The 24,154-nt window shown below is 42.3% G+C and overlaps 1 protein-coding gene across 1 annotated transcript in view; it reads right to left on the reverse strand.

Annotated features, from left to right (window-relative positions):
- LOC144515146 (protocadherin-16-like) overlaps positions 1–24,154 on the reverse strand; it is a 94,104-nt gene that overhangs the window by 68,797 nt on the left and 1,153 nt on the right. The window contains exon 2 of the mRNA XM_078245730.1: positions 17,552–19,372. Coding sequence (XP_078101856.1) covers positions 17,552–19,351 — 1,800 coding nt within the window. The 5' untranslated portion in view covers positions 19,352–19,372. The remainder of the gene's footprint in view (positions 1–17,551; positions 19,373–24,154) is intronic.

Raw genomic sequence — 24,154 nt, forward strand, 5'->3', positions numbered from 1 at the left:
GGATTAAAAAAACATGATGGACTCTTCAGAAGAGGTCATTATCTTCACTCCATTTTCTGCGCGGGAAAGTCACCGGACGCCACAATCTTCTGAACATAGTCATACTGAGAAATACAGAAAGAGTTGTGTGGAGCTGATAGTCTTAATTAGCTTTGTAGCAACTCATTTGGCAACGGCTTGAATGTAACGGACGTTTAGTCATATCAAAAAGTTACGCACTAAAGCTTTAAAGGTTACTTTTTGTAAGTACTTCTTTCTTCGTATAACCTTTTCCCATAATGATGGCCTGTGACCTAAAGGACATCATTCCTCAGGCAGAGCCCAAGCCAAAGCAGGATGCAACTTGGTTTCTAAATTTGGACTTTAGTTGTCCCCTCTCTGTTGAAGTGTGTAGGGTGTCTCACATAAACATAATGTACTTTACTTCAGTAAGCTTCCATCTTCAAGTACTTGTCCTGTCATTTACTATCAGAAGCAGTCCAATTTTAGGATTTCATCTCAAATCATAGGCACACACACTTTAGATTTAGGTCAATTAAGTCACGGATTGCTTGCAGATTCCACCGGTCTCTAGGTAATGATCTGCTATGATTGAAACATTGTCTCTTGTATGTCCAGGCCAAAGATCTTTTCAGCTTGTGTGCTTTGGCCTCATCTTGATGCGCTCCTTCTCCTACTGCACAAACACTGGCCAAATCCTGGAGCTTTGTTCCACCTTCCCAGACTAGGAAAAGAACACACTGGCACGCAAACTGCTGCACAATTCATCCCCTTACAAAACACAATCATTTTTTTATATTTTATAGTCATTTTTAAATGCATCACACAGGTATGATTTATTTATTCATGTAGGTGCTTCAAGAGGGGGAAAATCTTAAAGCTGCTGGGAAACTTTGCTCGTTGCTTTATCCAAATAACCTGACAATACAAATCATTAATTCTACATTTACGCCTTGCATCCACACCACTCTGGCGTTTTCAAGCCCCTAAATCAGAGACATTTGGAAACACTGCTGCCCCTGTTTGGGTTTGAAAACTCCGGGGTTGCTTTGTAGTCTGGACGGACACAAACGGAGACCTTTGGAAACGACGATGCACGTCAGTCAGTCTTATCGGTATCTTATTGGTAGGCATTCCATACGTCTTTCATTAACAGTTCCCCCTCAACATTGGTCCAAGGAAATAAATCCCTGGTCTTACTTTTTGCCATTGTTGCCATTTTCTGTATTTTCGACTTATACATCCATGATTTTAACCGCAGAGTTACATCAGACAATCTACTCTCTGTTTACACAAGGCATGCACATGCCTAGTGTATGTGAATGGTCATGTGATATGATATGCGTTGTCAGACGATGATTAGTTCTGCTACTGGAGCTAAAACTCTTGTGTGGATGAAGATCGTTTTTGTCTCAAAACGCCACTTAAAAAATGAAGAAGTAGTAGAGTAGATGTAGCCTTAGGCTAGACAGACTCTCATCAGTCCAATGAAAGCTCTCCTTAAGTGTTTACATTGCTGTCCACAGTGCCCACAAAGGCTTCGTCCAGTCTGAGATAACAATTTTGTGTCTGTTTCTTAACATGGCTAAACTGTAAGAGATGAAAGCTGAATGCTAGCAACAGTCTGGCAGCTCCAGCCAACAGGGGGATGCAAGTGTGGGATAAGTCTGTTTCTGAAGGGAAGTGTTTTTTAGGCTGATAGCTTTCCCTCCCAAGAAGGGCAAATTAAATCTAATCATGCTGGCAATTCATTAGGATGCCCCCGATCTGTTATCAAAACCCAGGAGAGCTGAGAGGGACAGGGTGAAGGGAAGTCCTTGCAGCGAGACAAAGAAAGCATGGACAAAGACATCTGAGCAGAGCTGGAGTTTGGGAGAAGGCCTTGTGAATTCTCCCCCCATGTCAGTTCTTCATGACAGCCGCAGAGGCCCAGCCACTGTCAACACGTGAGGTTGGGGGGTGATTGTGCAGGGCGAACATGTTGAATAAACATATTCAGTCCTCTGCTACCCCCCTGAATGAAAACCTCAGTTGATATACAATATAGATTCATCTGATAGCTCAGTTTATACTCTGTGTTTATACACCAGGATAAATGTACCTTCTCTAGCCAAGAGATCATGATGTTTCTATCTCCAAACAAACATCCTAAGACCCTGCTACATGTTCCCCGGACCTCTAGAATGTGTTGATAATGTTGTGCGATAGCCGAGACAGCAGGACAGTCCAAAAAGAAACAGTGATGAACTCTAGGAAAAAGGACAGCTTAACTCTTCCAGTTTCTGCAACTGTGTTTGTACCAGCTGCAGGGTAGCTGGGTTTTTAAGGTTTCATGAGTTCACCTCTTCACGATTCATTTAGGGACTGTCCTTGCATGTAAATACTCCACCACAATTACAATGGAAAAACAGGCACTTGGGATGATGATTTGCCCGTGAAAACGATGGGGTTTCTTGTTTACGCCTCCCTCGTTTTTCCAATATCGCCATGGTAACAAACCACCACTTGAGCTTCATATACACGCCACTTTCGCACACACACCGCATGAGGTAAATCGCCTCCTTTTCCCTCTCAGCATCTGCTTTCTTTCTCAATCTTCCTCCGTGCGCAGTCTCCATTTCTTTCAAATATTTTCCATTTTCTTCTTTACTCTTTTCAAAAGAGTGGAGGTCAGAATACTGTCCTCTTTTCTGCTCAGCTTTCCATTCAGTATCTTCATGGCTTATTTTTTACTGAACTCAAACTTTATGCATAATGGGGCCTGGTAGAGCATGGGCCCCAAGTACAAAGGCTCAGTCCTTACCGCATCGGCCGCAGGTTCAACTCTGACCTGTGGCTCTTTGCTGCATGTCATTCCCCCTCTCTCTCCCCTTTCACATCCTCAGCTGTCCTATATAATAAAGGCCTAAAATGCCCCAAAAAAAATTAACATGCAGCCTCTAGCTCACCCAGTAAGAGCGTGCGCTCCATGTAGGGTGGCAGCGGCCCGGGTTCAAATCCAACCTGCGGCCCCTTGCTGCGTGTCATCCCCTCACTTTCTCTCCCCCTTTCCTGTCTATCCACTGTCACTATCAAATAAAGGGAAAAGCCACAAAAAATAATCTTAAAAAGAAAAACCTATGCGATGTAACTTTTATTGACTTTATTTAACTTGTTCATTTGTGTGCTGGTTTAATGGGTTGTCTTTGAAGGACAAAAACTGTCTGAATAACATTGTTAAGGTCTGCTCCACTAGACTACACACTAGACCTCAGTTCTCTGTGGAAGAAACAAATGATTGAGAAAGCTGAAATTATAACTCAACCTGACCATGCACTTTCTAGTAAATGGTTAGTTATACCGTCAGGCCGGCACTATTATGTGCCTGCACAGAAAACAAATCGTTGTGCAAATTATTTTATTCCTTCAGCTTTGAGGCTACTAAACCCAACCTGATTCAGATTCTGATGTAGAGATAGATGTCACTATCAAATTATTGTGTTTTATTTTTTTCAATAATTTCTCTCTTGTATCTCTTCTGCACAAATCTGCAGAGCGTGTCAAGGCTTGGCCCAGTCCCGTAACAGCAGTGGTGCCCTTCCCCCAGCTAAGCTAAGCAAAAACATTCACCATACTTCTATGTGCATGCGTGTTAGTGTGATGAATAAAGAGCGGAAGCAACAGGGCGCAGGGTGACTTCACACTTAAACAGCCTGTTTACAAGTCATTTACAGAACTGCAGGAGGGAGAGAGACTCAGAAGAGTCTCCCAAAGAAAGCCCTCCTTTCAGAAATACACAAAGAGTAAAGTGAGGCTGAGGAAAGCCACTACTTACTGAAATCTTGTTTCATAAAAGGACAAAATGTTGTCCCTTGTTAAGGTAGAAAGTTTGCGAGGAAGACTTTTCAGAAGATTTCATATTGACGGGTGAAGATAGTTAAAAGATAACGCCATGGTCATTAGAAAATAAAAATGGCATAGATACCGCTACGCCTATTACAGAGTAGAATTGGTACAGTATGCTTGAGGTACAAAAACACAAAAAGTAATGCCCATGAATAAAAAATTGTGCAGTAGCAGCGATGACAGGTATGGTGACAGGGGAAGAGCGCTGACTGTAACTGGCTGAGATTTAAAGCCTGAAAAGGAGCCTTATTATTTTCTCATCTTTCCCCTGCACGGTCATAATATACTCAGAATATTACTGTTCACAAAAAATTATACAAAGTGGCATAAATGAAATGCTTTGTGCTTGCATATGGGTAGAGTTAGGATATTTAAAGTCAGATTTCCCATCAGACATTTTATTTTCTCTCAGGCACACTGATGAGCGACATTTCTAATGCAGCAGAGAGAACTACCATAAACATTACAGGATACTCACGGCGCTGAGGGTTACATTTTAGGATATGCACTGGGAATCATAATGCACAATTTAAAAAATCCTATACGTACTGTAAGAGCTTTTACCTTAAATCATGTCCATGAAATGAGCATGAGCTACCCTGCAGCACAGTAAGTAAGAGACTCTACATCCCAACCAGAGACCACACGTTCATTGGATTTAGCCAAAACAGTATTTATTTTTAATGAAAGCTTTTGATATATATACTGCCTGCGTATTGCATTCATAGTGTTGGCCAATCTGTTAAGAGACTATTATTCATTATTAGACATTATACCAACAGGCCTGTGATTGAAAGTGTGACAGGTCTCATTACCAATTGGGACTGGGAAAATGTCAGTGAAAATATGAGTAATTCTCTCCCCTCCCTCAAAAGTACCCTTAAAGTGCTCATATTATGCTTTTTGGCTTTTTCCCCTTTCCTTTATTGTTATATTATATATCTTTTTTGTGCACGTTATAGGTTTACAAAGTGAAAAAGCCCAAAGTCCACCCCAAAGGGACTTACCATCTCCAACAGAAAACACTGTTCACAAACTGCTCCAAACAGCTCTATTGTAGTCCAGCCTTTACTTCAGAGACAAATGTGTGTCACATTGTAACACACGTTATAATGCTCACGCCCTCATACTCTGCTTCTGACTGGCTAGTAGTCCTTACCTAGCTACTGTGCATGTGTGACTCCCAACAAAGATGAAACAGAAGTGTGATGCCTCACTCTCCACACTCCACCCCTGGCTCTTCATGCCACTGTATGCGCTCTGCTGTAATGCTCTTTTTATTTCTATCTTTATTTTTAATATAATAATAACCAACAACACCAAAACAAATTCCTTGTATGTGTTAAAAAACGTACTTGGCAATAAAACCCGTTCTGAGTCTGATTCTGATTCTGTAACTAAAACAGAGAGCCGAACACAGGGTGAAAAGAGGAGCTGCAGCAGTGTGCAGTACAACAAAAATATGGTGTTTTTTGAAAATGAAACCATGTAAACCTATTCTGACAACAGTCTAAGTACAATCTCTAAATACAATTATGAACCTGAAAATGAGCATAATATGAGCACTTCAAGCAAAACCTACTTAATGATGTGATGTGATGGTAATACTTGTTTAAATAAAAGACTTTAAGGCAACACTTGTCTTTCTGTAGGTTTATTCAATCCTCTGTAGATGGACTCACAGTAACATACAGTACATCAAGTGCATGTATGCTCAAAAGAGATAGCTGTGAGAGCCTGTTTTATTTATTTATCCAGCCTCAGGGTCAGGCATTATCATATCACAGAGACACTGAAGTCTGAATAATACAGAGATGCTTTGTACATTACGTTGACATATTCAGCGGTATACATGAGTCCAGGGGTTACATGAGTAATAAGAAACGGTCAATACATCAATGTGTCTTGGACTGCTATTACAGCGACCAGTAGTAGAAGACTGTGGGAGTATTGGAAAGCTATGAATGGAACGTAGGAAGGAAACACAACAATCAAGCAGCTATTTGTTGACTTTTCCTGAATTACTAAAGAGTTGAAAAAGACTAACCAAATCTAAGGCAGATCTTTGAATGAGCTAGTGTTATTCCAGCATGCCGTGACTTCACATAGAAAAGGCAAATTGCTACATTAATCACCATATCCGCTGTCTGGGCTAATCAGGTCCTGTAAGTAATAAGTTGTTGATAGTAAAAAATGGCAGCAGGTGACTCTTTAGTTCTCTGCAGGCATCAAACCAAAGATCTTCACAGATCTGCAAACCTAGATAATTTACTATATGCACACCCCCACAGACCTCTGCAGTGAGATTACATGCGAGTGTCGCCACCCACCACATAAAAGTAAGGTCGTACTCAAGCCCCACGCAAACAACAAGGCCCTGAGAGTGTTCCATTACTGGAGCAGCACTGAGAGAACAGGTTATTAATAAGGTTAACTTGGGCTATGTTTACACGGAAACGATCTGAAGAGAAAACGTTTGGATGAGCATTCTGGGGGGGAAATCTGCGTGCACATGGTGACGCAAAAGTGTGTGCAATTCGATGTAGTATGCACACCAGGCAGCTAGGTGGTAGTGTGAAGCACTGCCGCACAACACCACCAAGCCTACGTAGAACCTTCCTTCTACTTGTCTCCCTCTCCTCCTCCTCTCTCCCTCTCCTCTCCCTAGTAGCGCGAAGTGAACAACAAAAGCTGACAATTTTGTCTGGACGGACAAGGAGGTGGAGTTATTGCTCCAAACAATGCACACACAGACACACACACACACACACACACACTTGCACAGTGCGTTGTTAACCTTTAGACGTGAACGCGACGGTGGAGCGTTTTTTAAGATTTCCACTCTGGAGGGTGGTTTCACTTTTTTGCATTTTTAAGTCCCGAAAACGCCGTCACCGTCTAAACGAAAGGCACATCTGATAAAATATTTTTACGTTTTTCACCCGCGAGCGTATTCGTGTAAACAGGGCCTTGGTTGTAAAAACAACGGCAGATGGATCCAGAGGAGATGATACAGCATTCTGTAGCACATGACAGAAATGCAACTGGGATTTGATGCTTTTGTAGTTGCATCAGAGTTCTGATATAATATTATGTATCATTTCCAGAGATTCTCTACAAAGACACAGCCAGGTTTGAGTGGAGACGGCTTCTGGAACCAGATGTCTGGATGCCTTAGGCCTGGCGATGATTAATTGGCTTGTTGAAAGCATCAACAACTTGTTTCTCCATTATCCCAGCTACTGCACTGACCGGCTCCTTGTCTGCATCGATTTGAGTGGTGAGTTGACTTTGCAGAGGCTGCTGCAGACAATACGTACTTTTTCTGGGCACTTAACCATGAAGTATTTTTTCATACATCCTATGAGGGTGATCAGCCTTGCCTGAAAGAGAGCCTCTGTATGGTGTGCACAGTAAGCCAGTAAAAAACACAAAAATGTAAGGTCATACTTTTCACTTCATATTCCAAGGTGCTGCAACTCAATATGGTTCTGCTGGATCAGATCAGATTGGCTGCATGTCCAGCCTTCAACATATGCTGGAATGGAAAGGTGGTGCAGAGCATTGATGTGCATAATTTTCAGCCTGGTTGCACAGAATTCCGTGAAATGATCACAAATTGTTAACAGCGCATTACGTGGTGGTGGCACGGAATGTGTGAAAAATCTGTGTGGCCACCACGGAAAACAATGCCAATGTAAAGTCAATGACAAGATGACGTAGCATTAGGAGCGACTACGGTAGCGAGTACTATGTAAGGAGGTTCCACGTAAGGAGGTTGGTTGGGGTGGTGGATGGGTCAGACAACACAGGACTTTAACCCAGGAGACCGGGGATCGTGTCCCACATGTCAAGTTTCCTAAAGTCGCTTTCTTCTTTTCCGTCCCATTCTTCCCGCGTGTCACGGAACCGTAAGCCCACCCATGACCTTTTCCTTATTAGGGGGCCATGTTCTACTTGTCTCCCTCTCCTCCTCCTCTCTCCCTCTCCTCTCCCTAGTAGCGCGAAGCGAACAACAAAAGCTGACAATTTTGTCTGAACAGACAAGGAGGTGGAGTTATTGCTCCAAACAATGCACACACAGACACACACACGCGGCACACACACACACACACACACACACACACACACACACACGCACAGTGCGTTTTTAACCTTTAGACGGGAACGCAACGGTGGAGCGTTTTTTAAGATTTCCACTCTGGAGGGTGGTTTCACTTTTTTGCGTTTTTAAGTCCCGAAAACGCCGTCACCGTCTAAACGAAAGGCACATCTGATAAAATATTTTTACGTTTTCACCCGCGAGCGTATTCGTGTAAACAGGGCCTTGGTTGTAAAAACAACGGCAGATGGATCCAGAGGAGATGATACAGCATTCTGTAGCACATGACAGAAATGCAACTGGGATTTGATGCTTTTGTAGTTGCATCAGAGTTCTGATATAATATTATGCTATTATTATTTTTATATTTTTATTATTATGTTTTCATGTTTATTTAACGGAATGTTCAGTGGGCCCATCATGGAATGTTTTGCGATTCCGTGAAACTGCCACAGATTTTGAGTTAAGGGGCCGTGTTCATTTCACGGAATTCTGTGAGATCAGGTTGTCATTTTAGTTTGGCTATGGGCATCCAAAACCATATAGGCTTCATAAATTCCCCTGCTCCTAAGTCTCCTGTTTTGCTGCTTTGGATCTCACGAGACGCATTTGTGAAGCAATCTGGGAGGAACCCAGGGCACTGATTAGAGAATTTCTTCCACCCTAAAACCCCGTCTACACCAAGACATGCATATACACACACCCCAGTCCCTGGCTTTGTGTTCGTTTTCTGATACCACATCACACATATTGAGTCCTGCACTCCTGCATACCAGCTCTGCCTAATTACAGCAGAGAGTCCCACTGCTCCCCATGCTTCTTCTGGGCTCCTCACAGCACCAGGCTATACACAACAACCTAAACAAAGATTTGGCCTTTCAACACACTGGTTAAAAGAAGCAGCACATCACTCTCAACATAAACTCTGCAGCACCCGACCAAATTAGCCTTATTGATGAGGTACGCACCCTGTAGTAATTAGTTCCCCCACTTAATCTGTAAATCACCTCTTAGCACTCAGAGGAAGGCAGCGGTAAGCCAAGCAGTTGTCTCCTTATTACAACTAATCTACAGGGTGAATGCTTTACCTTAGAATAGATAAGGCATAACAGATGTCCTCCCTTATAACAAGAAGAGCGTTTCTGGGAGATGCGGCGAAGGCTTCAAGATATGCAACCAGCAGTGTGAGGGTGGACCACCATGGAGCATCAGTACACACAGACTGGGAGTCTGGTTGGAGCAGGCCAGGGTGCCTCTCTGTCTGAAGCCAAGACAGACAATGTTGGGTAACCGCAGTGTAAAAGTGGAGCACCTCTTCCCACAAATCTCCTCCTCCGTGTGGTTTGTCGCTCACTCCCTTTTGCTATCTTTTTCTCTGACTTACAAAGATTGTAAAAAGGACTCACTCACTTCTAGAATAGAGCCAGATACGAGTACCAGAAAATGCATTTTTGCTTGATAAATGACCATAAATAATGAATTGCTGTTGATACATTTTCTGTTGATCAGCATTAATCAGCTGGGTATTGTTTTAAAGGTCCTATGACATGCTGCTTTTTGGATGCTTTTATATAGGCCTTAGTGGTCCTCTAATACTGTATCTGAAGTCTCTTTTATATAGGCCTTAGTGGTCCTCTAATACTGTATCTGAAGTCTCTTTATATAGGCCTTAGTGGTCCTCTAATACTGTATCTGAAGTCTCTTTATATAGGCCTTAGTGGTCCCCCTAATACTGTATCTGAAGTCTCTTTTATATAGGCCTTAGTGGTCCCCTAATACTGTATCTGAAGTCTCTTTTATATAGGCCTTAGTGGTCCCCTAATACTGTATCTGAAGTCTCTTTTATATAGACCTTAGTGGTCCCCCTAATACTGTATCTGAAGTCTCTTTTATATAGACCTTAGTGGTCCCCCTAATACTGTATCTGAAGTCTCTTTTATATAGACCTTAGTGGTCCCCTAATACTGTATCTGAAGTCTCTTTTATATAGACCTTAGTGGTCCCCCTAATACTGTATCTGAAGTCTCTTTTATATAGACCTTAGTGGTCCCCTAATACTGTATCTGAAGTCTCTTTTATATAGGCCTTAGTGGTCCTCTAATACTGTATCTGAAGTCTCTTTTATATAGGCCTTAGTGGTCCTCTAATACTGTATCTGAAGTCTCTTTATATAGGCCTTAGTGGTCCCCTAATACTGTATCTGAAGTCTCTTTCATATAGACCTTAGTGGTCCCCTAATACTGTATCTGAAGTCTCTTTCCAGAAATTCAGCCTTGGTGCAGAATTACAGTCTAGACCAACTGCCATGCTTCCTCGTTTGAAAGCCATGAATCCTCTCTCTCTTATGGGTTATGATGTCATAAAGGGAAGATTCCAGATCGGCCCATCTGAGCTTTCATTTTCTCAAAGGCAGAGCAGGATACCCAGGGCTCGGTTTACACCTATCACCATTTCTAGCCACTGGGGGGCCATAGGCAGGCTGGGGGAACTCATATTAATGTTAAAAAACCTCATAAAGTGACATTTTCATGCCATGGGACCTTTAATGCATTGCTCGAAAATACAATATCTAAATATCAATACCGATAATAATAATACCTCTTTTTGTTCAATACCCAGCCCAAAGCACTAATTTGGTCCACACAGGAGCTGAGAGCTTTCATAGCATCATTACAGTTAACAAGCAGAACATCCTGCTCCAGCAGTGTCAGTGTAGGTCCCACATTTTCCTGACCACACAGAGAGATACACTTGGCTTTGGAGTCTTTACATCTGGCCTTGTTTGTATTTTGCATGTTTCCCCCTGTTTTACCCCCCCCCCCCATCATCAACCGTTTCTCACACGGGGAGCTGAGGTATTGACTGATCCCTACGCTCAGCTACCTTCACAGGCCTAATAAGACCTGGTCGTAAACCAAAATTGATCTAATTGAGAGCAGAAATAGAAGGATCTGACCACACGCCCTGTAACTGAAAGCCCCACTCTTTCCATGGGCTTGTTGGGCTCAGTAACATTCTTCTCAATCGTTATTTCAACTGGCAGCCAGTGCAGCAGCATGGCTAGAGCAAAGGGGGGGGCTGAGGTTGCTGGCACACTTAAGCGATGCATTCTTTGTAACAGTCAAGTTCTGGATATAGAGACAATTTGCTCAGTGGTTAAGATATTTTAGGCCTGTGTATATATATATATAGTGGATACTTTTCTAGGAAGAGGCAGTTTTGTCATGAATGTAAAATACAACATGCTGACCGACTGACTCTCCACCATTACAATACCTACACTTCATCATCACAATGAGTTTGTGACCTAGTTTCCTGGTTACTGATTTTTGTTACCTGGCAAGCTGTCACTCAGCATCTGGGTTCCAGTCTGGTGGCTTCTGATGGACAGCAGGGGACTGAATGGATGATTTAGCACAGATTTGCTTTGGAACGGAATGAATATCACGAGCAGATGATGCTTTCTGATGCCCAGCTTCGTCAGCGGTGCCAACTGCCTCGCACATGGGATGGGGGGACCACGGGCAGTGAGAACAGAAGGCCTGGCAGCCCTCATCACAGCGAGCCTCCCGTTCTACTCCCCCCTTACCATACCATTCAGTCGTCTCAAAGGAGGAGGGAGGCAAAGTGTATAATTGTCTCTATTTGCAAAGGTCAAGCAAAATTGCTCCTCTTGCGCCTGAACACAGCACTATGACAACATGACTGTGAAAGCACACACACCTGCAGCCTGACTTCAGTCTGTTGGTAATTTACACACATTTCTTTGTTGCATCATCAAATTGGATAAGCCTGGGCCTGGTCTGACCGGGACCCACAAGGCAGTGTGTTTGCGTCACTCCAGGGAGGCCTGAGTGTCTCCAGACAGGCAGATGTGCTGCTCTCACCTGCTCCGATCCACAGGTCACCACTCTGGAGGGAAACAGGGGGAAGTGAAGATGTGTAACTGGATCACAGAGGGGACACAGCAGTGTGGGAAAGGGAAGTGGAAAGTGATAAGAAGTCTAGACGGACAAGGAGAAAGAGCAAAGAGAGACAAACAAAGACAAAGAGACAGGAAAAGTGAAGGAGATCCAACCCCTCAGAGTCAGAGGAGGGCTCAACAGCTAGATCCAGCTGCTGAGTCGGAGCTCTGTCACAGCTGCCAGAGGCTGACTGTCCCTCTGGAGACTCTCGGCTGTTTTCTTTCTCCCCCTCTCTCTCTCTCTCTCTCTCTCTCTCTCTCGCTCCTCTCACTTCATTCACACCCTTTCATAGAAGCTTAGCAGCAGTGCTGAGAGTTCTGCCTCACCTGCAGCAGACAGAATGTAGAAATTAAATGTCTTGTCCCTTGAGAAAGCCATATAAACCCATCTTCCTTCCTTGCCAGATGTGGGCAGGAAACTCCTCCAGTAGACATTTATCTCACACTCTGTGAGACTACATCACAGTCTGCATTGACCCTTTACAGTCAGCCTTAGGTCTTTTAAACACTACTTGCTTTACCACTCAGCAACCACATAACGGTCAGCTACCAAAAAAGAATTCTGATGTCATGTTTCTCAAAATATCACTGGCTGGCACTTGCACCTGTACGACACAGCAACAAGCTTATATATTTCAAAAGCTTGAGTAGGTACAAAAATAGGAATTATCTGTCTAAAACATAAGGTATTTGGTTAATAATGAAAAGAAAACCCATTATCCAAAGCAAACTGCTCTCAGACATACTACTGCGGAAACAATTCAATTAACCAGTCTACAGCAGGCTACATTTTGATAAATGATACACCCTTAAGTCATTTATAAAACAAAATGATAAACGTTCTCTGGTTCCAGCTTTTTAATTTGCTTTTCTCTATTCTGTATCATTCCAATGTAATATCTTTGGGTTTTGGACAACAAAGCAATTTAAGAAGCCACCTTGGGCTTTGGAAAATTGTGATGTACTTACAGAATTCTACGAACATTTTCCATACAAGAATGAAAGCTCTAAAAGGAACACAGTATTTGCACTACAGTGGTCCTTCTATTCTGTTTCACAGTTTGGTGTTCAAACACGCACAGCTTCAGTTTTTCACTAATGAAGAGTATTTCCTCCCAGCTTCTGTATTCAACCATATAACATTTAAGGTTTTACCACAACCTTCTCCTCTTCCTGTCCGGTGGAAAGAGAGAAGCGGTAGATGTGCTGATGGACGTCTGAGCACAATAAAATGCGCTCAGTTGTCTCAATCACAGCAACTTTGACCTGAACACCCACACTCCATCCAGATGTACATCAGTGTTTATGTTCGCTTCAGTGCCCCTGCTAGGCCCAGGAGTAAGTGTTCAAGGAAGTATTACATTTGCGAACACATTAAGTAGCACATCCAGTTTCCTGCAATTTTACCATTCCCTCAAAATACTGTTATACCGCAGAGCCACAGCGACGCTTGGTAGTTAGCAAGAGGAAAAAGAAACACAGGGGACCAAAAGCGGAATCAGCTCGCCTCAAGCTCAACCAATCTAATGGGGAGACAGGCCAGAAACCGACAAGTGAACATTTCGTTTGACACATACCATCCCCAGAAAAATGTCTGGTGAGAATTGATGACATGCTTTGTATATCAAAATACCACTGTGAAACTGGCAATTTCACTCATCACCATAGTCAGTCTCATTTTTGTACTCTGGAAAAGCTTTACTTGAGAAGTTAGCAAAGTGCATTACAGAGAAAAGGAGGCTTTCAGTCACCAAATTATTGCATTTTACATGGTGGTTTTGCAGAACTTTAGTGTAGGTGAAAGCAAAGTGTAGCTATTGTCATTGTTGTTCTACAGGGAATGTAAAGTAGGTGTCCTTGAACACACAGAAGAATAAAAGGCACAGATTGTAAAAAGCAAGATGTACTTCAGCAATGCAGGGCAGGCTTTCCAAAGTCCACTGAGGAAGCTTGAACAAAAGCAATTCCTGAATTTAAACAGTAAAGACCAGTTCTTTATCCAAACTGTACTGCAGAGAGCATTATGATAGATTGGGAAATTTATTACACCGCACACTACATTTTGTCATCAGGTAATACAGCTCCAGGACACCCTAAGTCGAAGTATTGGAATCAGTGTTATTAGCACCTGCCTGGTGGTCACTAGTAGGTGGTCACTATAGTGTGGAAACTGAGGGACTAGCGTGAAAGAAATACATTCTTTTAATCTTTCATACTTTCTCTCCAGGGCAATTATTATTATTTTTTCCCCCACAGACTGGTTGCTTTTATCTTGGCAGGAATGGAGAAGTGATTCTGAGTGCCACTTAACTAAGGTATCTCTTTCAACTAAGCTGCCTTTAAAGAATTCAGTGAAATAATGAATGGTTGAGTGGCACTGTAGGTTACACCGCTTAACCCTTGTGTTGTCTTCATTTCAACCTTGAAAAAAACACTTTTTTTGACGTTTTTGACGCCTTTTTTCACAGTTTGTTTCACGTTTAAAATTTTAAAATTTTTCTTCTACACTTTTTCAGAGCTTATTTCTACGTCCCATATTTTCTGATATGAAACAAAAATTTAAAATGGGTCAATGTGACCCGAAGTCAACACAAGGGAAAAGTCTCTGCATCTGTAGTTATCTAAGCTAAAAAACTAGCAGACTTAGTATTGTTGCACACCAGAAATCCTAGCCAAAGCATAACAATCCTATACAATATCGCCAATGTTTTTTCAAGGGAAGTGATGTGTTTAGTCAAAAAGTTGCCAAGACATCACTGAGACAGGAAGCAATTTGGGCGGCAAAGGAACTGATAGATGCAAAAGTTTGTTTTTACAGCTTCGAGAAAGAAAATTGGCAAAAAAATGTTTGCTCCTTCACTCGCAGCAATCACTGTTCGTCTCATGTTGCTAAGGGGGCTGCAGCGATGACAAGCGGCCCATTCTGTCATGAACGTGGGGGAGGCCGGCCTATCCTCACACCCAGCTAATGAGAAATGAAGTGAGATCAGATAAGAATATGGAGAGGGACAGACCAACAGACAGACGAGGAAGCCCCCCTGCTCATGTCACCTTCCGCCACTCATGCCAGCGCTTGTCAGGGCTCATTTCCCCCTCAGCTGCCCGGAGACCCCCTCTCGCCTTTCTACTGGAGCCAGAACGACCCCCCGAAACAGACAGAGGGACAATTCTTTGCAGAGACACACTCCAAACCAACCAAAAACCACAATCATATGAGGTGTAAATTATTCCCCAATATGAGATTCTGACTAAACCAACTGGAAAGCTTCATTACTTCATAAGTGAAATAACACATAGGAGGGTGACTAGCAAATAACTACCGAAGCCAAGACACCCAGGCTTTGCTTTACTGAATTTGGAGTTATTAAGGCTGGTTGATGTGCCCCATTATGCCAAATGACATCTTCTATTACTCTTCTTCCTCCATGTCAGGAATCAAAAGCATCTATGCTCAATGACCTAATTAATGACCATGGAGTAATGGTTTTCCCTTTCCTATTATTCTGAGAAGATTTCAACCATTTGTAATAAAGCATACACTGGCAGAGTACAGTGGAACATTACAGTATACCTCTTATGTGAATGCATGCTTGCAATCCACAGTGTAAAACGGAGATATAAAATGGTGCAAGAGAACATCATTTGCGATATAAATGGATCAAATAGATGTAGACAAAGAGTATAGCAAGCTATTTTGGTATTGTGGTTCCTTTAAGGCATCAGATCTGTGGTGTAACCGTTATATTTGGCTTCTATATCATCCAGAAAACTTGTAAAATTGGACACAGTTTGAAAACTAATAATGGTAAAAAGAATTAGTAATGACTCATGAAACACATTCCACACTGCAGCATTTTGTTTTTCATGTCCTATTTGGTTTCCTCTCTTAAAGAGGACCTATTTTCTTCTTGCATATTGAATTACAAGACTGACTGTTAATAGGCTTAAGTCCTTATTTTTAGTTATCCTTCCCCCCCACACATTCAATTTTAAAGTCATCCATGAACCAAATGATGTATAGCAGAAAGTGACAAAGTATCACAGGCACACGACTGTGGAGCCAGACTTGATTAGAATAATCATGAACTGCTGTGCTGGGGACCTGCGGAGGAAAAAAACCAAGCCACTTCAAACGTTTGAAGTAATGGTCACAATACCCTTATTGTAATGTCTTTTTGGATAGAATTGTGTGTGGAAAAAGAGGAGATTGGGAATTTCATCTGCCGAGAGAAAAGGCAGTCATCAGATTTCTTGCTGAGATGTTTGGATGTAAGAGCAGTTTGTTCTCACATGGTGCGCCAAACACACGGCTGCAGCATCCAGGCCTGAGAGCAGTGGCTTTAAAGAAATACTTCATACTTGGACCATGTGAGGCCAATGATCAAACTTGTCATACTCTGAGAGTTGTTTGAGAGCAGGTAGTAATGCTTTTGGAGGCAGTGCCTCCAAAGACAGACAAAACTCTAACCTCTAGTTTGAAAACAACAAACAATGATGGTTTTTTAGATATTTTCATAGAACATGAACTTCAACCCACATTGGAAAGAGTGATCATAGAGCTTTTCAGTTCTCCAAAACATACTTTTTTTTAATTATTCTTTGGGTCGGTTTCCAAATTCCATAATCAATTTTAGTACTTTCCCCTTTCTCCTTATCCTTGTGGTCCCTGTGATTTATAATTAAGGGACCTCCCACAAGAAACCCTCGTAGCTTCTATTTCTGCATTCAAGCCAGGAGTCGCGGTAAGTCCTGCGTCTCCCTTCACTCCTCCCTCTCCCAAGGCCAAACCCTGGGCCAAGAGCCCGTCTGCTAGGCCCTGTGTCTGGACTGCACTCCTTGATCCATGCAATACTACTGCAGGCACTGAAAAAGAATTTGTATGAAAGTCTATACTTGGAGAAAAAAGAGAAAAAGGCTTTCTGACTTGAGGAATCACTTGAATGATTTAAATAACTGATGAGCTGTTTTTGTAAGTGCTGTCTTTTGAATAAGTTCGCTAAAAACTACTTAAGAAAACTATATGTTTTAATGACACAGGACTGCAGTCTCTGGGGTGCAGCAATTTGTCTGAACTTTAATTCATCTTGTCGTCTATAGCCATTTTTTCTCACGCTCAACTAGCCTAATTAAGGTGCCTTTTGAGAGTGAAGTGACATCTATTTCTTTGGATAAAGCCCTGAATTTGTCTCTGCCTGTGAATATGTGAAAACCCCCTTTGTGCCTGTGCTGACAGAGGACTTTATCCTGGCTGTGTTACCCTGGAAACCTTTTGAGAGGTGAAGGGAAGGACAGCCAAAAAGGAGATCATCTTGGCCTAAAATTGCAGGTAAATCCTCACTAAGGCAGTCCAATTTAAACAGCTTTACCATTAAAAAAATAACTCTTCATAGAGTGTATGAAGAATGAATGAAAAGAATCAGCAAAGTCTGATAAATTCCTCTATTTATCTAATACATTTCCATTTGTTATGCTCTTCACAATTCCCCCCAATTTGAGTCCAGGCTCTTGACTGAGCTCAAGGTTAAGTGTGAGAGTGTGTTTACAAAATCAATCAATTCATAAACTTGTAATGAAATAAATCTGAAAGGAAAATGGCCTACCTCAAGAATGCAGGTCCCTGGATCTGTGTTCTCCTTGATGGACACATTGTAGAAGTTTCTCTCAAAAACTGGCTCATTGTCATTTATATCCTGAAGCACAATGTCTACCACAGCAGTGGAGGACAGAGGTGGTTTCCCTCCATCTGTGGCCACCACAGTTATACTGGGATTGGGGTTCTTTTCATAATCCAGCTGGGAGAGAGTGGTGATAATCCCTGTAACAGACTCTATACTGAACCAGTCGGAGTAAGCACCTTTGTCTTGCAGGATGCTGTAGTTAATGTCCCCATTGGGTCCCTGGTCTTTGTCTCTAGCTGTGACCTGTAACACAAAGCTCCCCGGAAACACCACTTCAGGGATCACCTGCCTGTACACTGGCTGATCAAACAGAGGAGGGTTGTCATTGATGTCAATCACCTGGATGACGAAGGAGGACTCGGCCCTTAGAGGAGGAGTGCCTGAGTCTGTTGCCATCACCCTCAGCTCGTATGCGTCTCTCTCCTCCCGATCCAGAATCTGGTCCACACAGATCAGATAGATGATGCTATCCTTAGTGGTCAGCGCAAACTTTCCATCTCCTCCCTCTAGTGACACATTGACGTTGGCGTACTCGCCGTAGTCAGGGTCAGTAACTGAGATCCTGGCTACATACTGGCCTGGCTGTGCACCCTCTGAGACTCTGGGAGATCCATCCTCACTGAGAAAGATGATGGTCATGGTGGGCTGGTTGTCATTGTAGTCTCTGACGTGGATGGTGACAAAGGCATTGGTCACCTCTGGTTGGGTTGCGTTGTCTTGCGCCTGGACCACCAGCTCGTGAACTCTCCTCATCTCAAAGTCCAGCGGCTTGTTGAGCGTGATGATGCCAGTGCGAGAGTCAATGACAAAGTAGCGGTCCGGGTCGCTCTGTCTCCTGTTGATTTCATACAGCACCATCCCGTTGTCTCCTTCATCAGCGTCTGTGGCAAACACCTGCAGGATGTTGCTTCCCGGCTGAAGGTTCTCAGATATTATGGCATGGTAGCGGCTCTGGTTGAAAACGGGAGCGTTGTCATTAATGTCTTGTACAGTAATATCTAATGTCATCTGATCAATCCTTTTGGGGGAGCCACCATCAAAGGCCTCCAGAGATAAAGTATAGGTGGATCTTTTCTCCCTGTCTAGAATGGCATTGACTACCAAGTCCAGATAGAGAAACTCATTGCTTCCCCTCCTGGTCTCCAAGGTGAATGCCTGGCCAACATTTCCATCCTTGATAAGGTAACCCTGCGTTGTAAGCTGGCCTTTATCAGCATCAACAGCTGGCTCAAGAGGAAACCTGGTGCCGATGGCCGTCTGCTCGGGGATTTTAAATGTGGCCCGTTTTCTCGGGAACGTTGGGGGGTGGTCATTTATGTCGTTCACTTTGATGGTCACCTCCACGGTCACACCGGTCATGGTGACTGCAATGAAGTTGTATCTATCCCTCAGTTCCCTGTCCAGAACTTTGGCGGTTTTAATAATGCCTGTGCTCTCATCTATGTCCAAATCACTACCCACGCCTGTGCCCTCATGGTCGGAGATGAAGTACAGGGATGCTGTGATGCCAGGAGGAAGTCCCGCGCTGATGTCACCGACAATTGTGCCTGCTGGCTGTTCCTCGTCTAGCTGTAGCTCAAGGGTCCCCAGGACCGCGGGTGAATGGACTGTTACAAGCTCCAAGGCCACATACACCATTAGCACTATCCTTCTGTTCCACCAGCCCTCATGGCGCGAAGGGTCCATTACAGACTTCCCAAAACCGTTGGCAGCTGTCTTCATTTTGGCTCCTTTTTTTTAAACCTGGGGACACACAAAGAGGAAAAGCTGAGCAATGTCAAAACCTGACAACAGCAGAAACTAAGAAAAGGTGTATTATTTCTGTGTCAAAATACAGAGTAAGTTAGTTTAAGAAAAATAAGTATACGCCTTAAACACTTTCCCATATGTTTTATTGGCTCTGTTCCCAACCACAGTACATACAATACACCCTGCACATAATATTTTCCTACACTTCTTTATCCACCTAATAAGTCAACACCTTGTTCCTCCTACATACCAGAAGGCTCTCCTTTGCTAAGGAAACATCAAAGCCACAGGCCACAGCATACTACCTCAGACAGGGAGTCTTTGGCTGTGGCTATTCAACTCTAATTAAAACGATGCAGGAATCAGTACCCAGTGTTCACCATAGCGCTACCCTCTCGTGTAAGTCCTGGATTTAATATTGTGTGCTGCTACCACATTTAGCTCTCATGAACAGAGCAGCTTTGAAACACTGATCCAAGAGCCATTTAAAATATATAACTCTCCCCAAGCAAACATATCTATCTTTCAATTCTTCTGAGAATCAAATTCAATAATCAAGTGTTAAGGGGGTGACATATTTAAATATTGACATTTAAAAGTAGCAAGGGTGTTAGAATTCTTTGCATAAACAATAGGCTCACACACTGGCAATGGACCCACACCACTGCATAGGATTTGCAATGGAGACTGAGAGACACTTTGGAAATTTTTCAACAAGATTGTCACCATCTGCAGAATAATCCAAAACCACCAAGGGTCTGGCACACAGAAAATAATTGTGTCTTTTTCATTAAATAAAGAGAGTAGCTTCCAATTGTCTGTGGTTCTGTCTAAACTGTAATTCATAACTACTTTGAATTGTTTAAGAAGGAAATCTAGCTTTTTGTGGAAATACAGAAGCACATTATACTGTATTAAATTTTGAGGAATTACAGTAAGTGTCTAAATAAAGCTCTTCGAGGCTCCCCCCAGTGGTTTAACTGATACCTGCACGGAAACATTCACAAAACATCTGTGTATCCGTGTGTGTGTGTGTGTGTGTGTGTGTGTGTGTGTGTGTGTGTGTGTGTGTGTGTGTGTGTGTGTGTGTGTGTGTGTGTGTGTCAAAAATGCCTCCCATGTGTGCATGAACGCAGCATTGCGTTCTGTCTCAGCCATAGTGGTGACAGTGTGTTTGAGTGACAGAGCAGTACAGCAGAGTTGAAGGGCTCCATGCAGTCTACCTCTCTCCCTTTTTCTGGCTCTGCAGCATTGTAATTGAGGGCTGCTGGAAGTTGGCCATAAGCACACAAGATCCTGGGGCTAATTTCAGTCTGCCGTGATTTGGAGCCCACAACACTGAAAATGCTAACTTTAACGTCATACATTGGTCTGAATTCAACTTAGCGTGAGTAGTCAGAAACCTCAGAGCTTTACTTGTTTTGAAATATTACATGAAAATCATCAGTCAATCAGTGCAACATATTTTCTGTGTTACTAGTTCAAGACTAACAGTTTAGAAATAAAAATGAGCTCTGGATCAATTTGCAACATTCATTTGTGATTCACATTACTTTCACAAAGTAATAATAATTGCGAATGGCAAGGCCTTAAAGGCAAGCACTGCAAATTCACCATTGCATACCACACTTTGGGTTGCTTTGTGAGTGCTGTTCTTGGCCAAAACATAAGCACATCCTTGACAGCCTGAACATCTTGACAGCACTTGAATTGTAAAGTCTCAGTATTGATTTACTTTACTGCAACACTGGGGATGCACTTTCACAAAGCTTTCTCCAAAAGCACAAAGGATAGCTTTTCAAGGCCAGAATCTTTGTCCAAATGCCACAACTGAAATAATGCACTCTCTGGTTGAGCTACAGTGGAGGACCTCTGCAGAGCAGAGCAGCCTAATGGATATAGCAGACACAGTCGGGTAGGCTAATTGCACAATACCAGGCTAAGAAGAAGACATATGGTTTTAAAAGATTTTAAAAGAGAGGTTAAAGACATTTCTGCACTTTAAAGCTAAGACGTGCACCAAGTATAGAACAAATACTGTACTGTCACCCACCCATCACTGAGAGTTTTCTGTGTCAAGGTTAGTGGCCAGTTAGCAATCAGGATATAAAGGTAACAACCTATTCGTGTGTAGGGCTTCAGGGAAAGTAATCTGGAAAAAAAACATAGCTGCTGATGGTAGAAAGCTGTTGAATTTAGTAAGCCAATCCCATTGTGGCTTGGATTCAGATGTTTTCCTTGCATCATTGTCCTAGATCATGGTGTGTCCCTCCTGCTGCTAGTTAAAGAGATTTGTTAAGACAATGCAACTGCTGGAGTATTAACTCCCCAGTCTCTTAAATATTTTATTTGCACATCGCAAAAGCTTCATTGAGGTTATTTTTTCTAAAACCGTCACATGTAACATGGCATGCACATCTCATTGTTAGCAATAACTATAGCATTGACCCACCCTCTAAATCAAGTCAACCAACCATCTCTGGGATTTACATGCAGAATGAAACCTCTGTTTGAATACAGTTGATATCATTCTAGGCACTTTAGCAGCATGACTGGAATCAGCATCAGAATCCCTGGCAGCAGTGAACGCTGGGCACGTCAGGCCTGTATTTCTAACTCTCCACTGTGGGCTAGATGATGTTTGGCAAAATGTGTCGATATTCATTTTTCATGAAAGCCGAAAATGAATTGGCTTGTTTATATTTTTCACTTTTCTGAGCAGTAGTATTTGTCTTCCTTTCACTACAAGATCAAGACAAGCAGGCCTTTGGTTTGGCAAAACATACAATAGACAATACATCTGAGCAAACATGGCTGCCTCCCTCTATGAGCCAATACCTACATTACACAGAAGGATGCCAAACCTCTTTTATGAAATACAAATATGACATTTAACCATGTAGAGAAAAATATACTGTTAAACATTATAATTAATACAGTGGATTTGCCACAGATCAAACTGACCAAGTCATATCATTTCATGTGAGAAGACGTATCTTGGGGATATTGAATAATCATCAAATACTTATCTTAATCTAATATCTTAAACTGCAATCATACATGATATTTGAGATAGTATCGTGTGAATAAAATGTGGTGTGTTCCTGATTAATACAGAATATCTGATTCAAAGGGATGCAACCAAAGCACTGATTAAAATCCATCGCAATTCATCAAAAACAAACTCCAAGTACAGTACTTCACTACTTTAATTAACACAACCAAACAATTTTCACCACCAACAGGCCAAGAGGGACACCAATAGTGACAGACTATGTAAAATGAGCTCCTAATTCCATGTCATGATTCCAGTTAACTCAGAGAAAACTTCTGAGGTTTGGAGAACATGCCAGGCAGCCTGCGGCTCAATGGAGCCATAATGGAAACCACAGACAGAACTGCAGATTGACTGGACATGAGGATGACAGGCTTCACACAAAGCAAACTAAAAAGCCCTGAATGGTTGCCAGACTATTGGCTCTCACAAGTGCAGCATTTCTGTGCCCTGCATTAGTCTTTGAAATGCTAGTCCCTCTGCATGTAAAAAGGCCAGGGAAAGCCATCACAAGCCCCAGATACACATGCACTTCCTGTCCATAACAAGCATGGCATTGGGAAAACACACCGGCTCCTTTTTCATGATGAGCTAAAGGTTTCTGAGAGTCCGTGACTAGAAGGATCATCTCTTTCCCACAGCAAGAGCAGCATGGGTTGCTTCAGCTGTTTGTGTAAGATGTTCTGGATTTTTAAAAAAACACATACCTCATGTCTTTGAAGATGACACCATCTGATAATGTGTTGGGGGTGCTAGTGGTTGCATCATTAAAAACACATGTCCATCGGGTTACAGTAGCAGGGGTGCAAGGAGAGTTTGGACAACATAACCTCATATGTGGACAGTCACATTACGATTTCTACACAGGTGGGATTTAAACATTTGAGGGTTTCCTGCTTTCAGCATTGATACAGATTATTTATTTTAGGTGACAGAGTCTGGTCACAAATGAAAAAACAAACTCCAGAGATGACAGCCTTCTGGCACGACACCCTGGTTGATGTGTACACTTGACTGATTGATTTTTCTGATGACGACACTGCGAGGAGATGAGTCAAACCGCAGTGACTGCAGCTAGGCAATTTTCAGAAATGAAAGGCAGCAGCAAGAAACTCTCTGGGTGGTGTTGGTGTGGCCGTCCTGGGAGAAACATATCCTGACTTTTTCATTCCCTTTTAGGAGTCTGGAACACTTGCTTCATCAACAGCATATGCAAGCTACACATACAATACTAGTGAAATGATTAGTTTATGACATAATTCTTGGAATGTTAGAAAAGCTGTGGAGGTCCAATGGTTTTATCCATCAGCGTTGCTTTTTTGTTTGATTTCTCTGGGAGTTGTATCTTATAACTCAACGCAGTCTTAAAAATGACACACATTTGAATAAAGCTCTAGACAGGAGACACATCACTGATGGCAATTATCATAAACACTTTAGAATTGCCTAAAAACTAAGCATATGGATGGATAATTAGATAGATAGGCTGGATGGATGAAAAACACTGACAATTACATTAAAAAAAAAATGAAGTGGTGTTGATACTAGGGTCTGGTCAATTAACCTCATGTCATTATGTGTACACTCCAAGGGTACTTGTCTTGCTATTATGTTTTATTTGTATATTTGTATTTTTGTATATTATGTTAATATGTGCCTATGTGTATATTGTTGCCTATGTTGTACAGTATGTGTCTATATTACTATTTGTCTATTGTTGA

This window comes from Sander vitreus, chromosome 3, assembly GCF_031162955.1.
Source record: "Sander vitreus isolate 19-12246 chromosome 3, sanVit1, whole genome shotgun sequence".
NCBI lineage: Eukaryota > Metazoa > Chordata > Actinopteri > Perciformes > Percidae > Sander > Sander vitreus.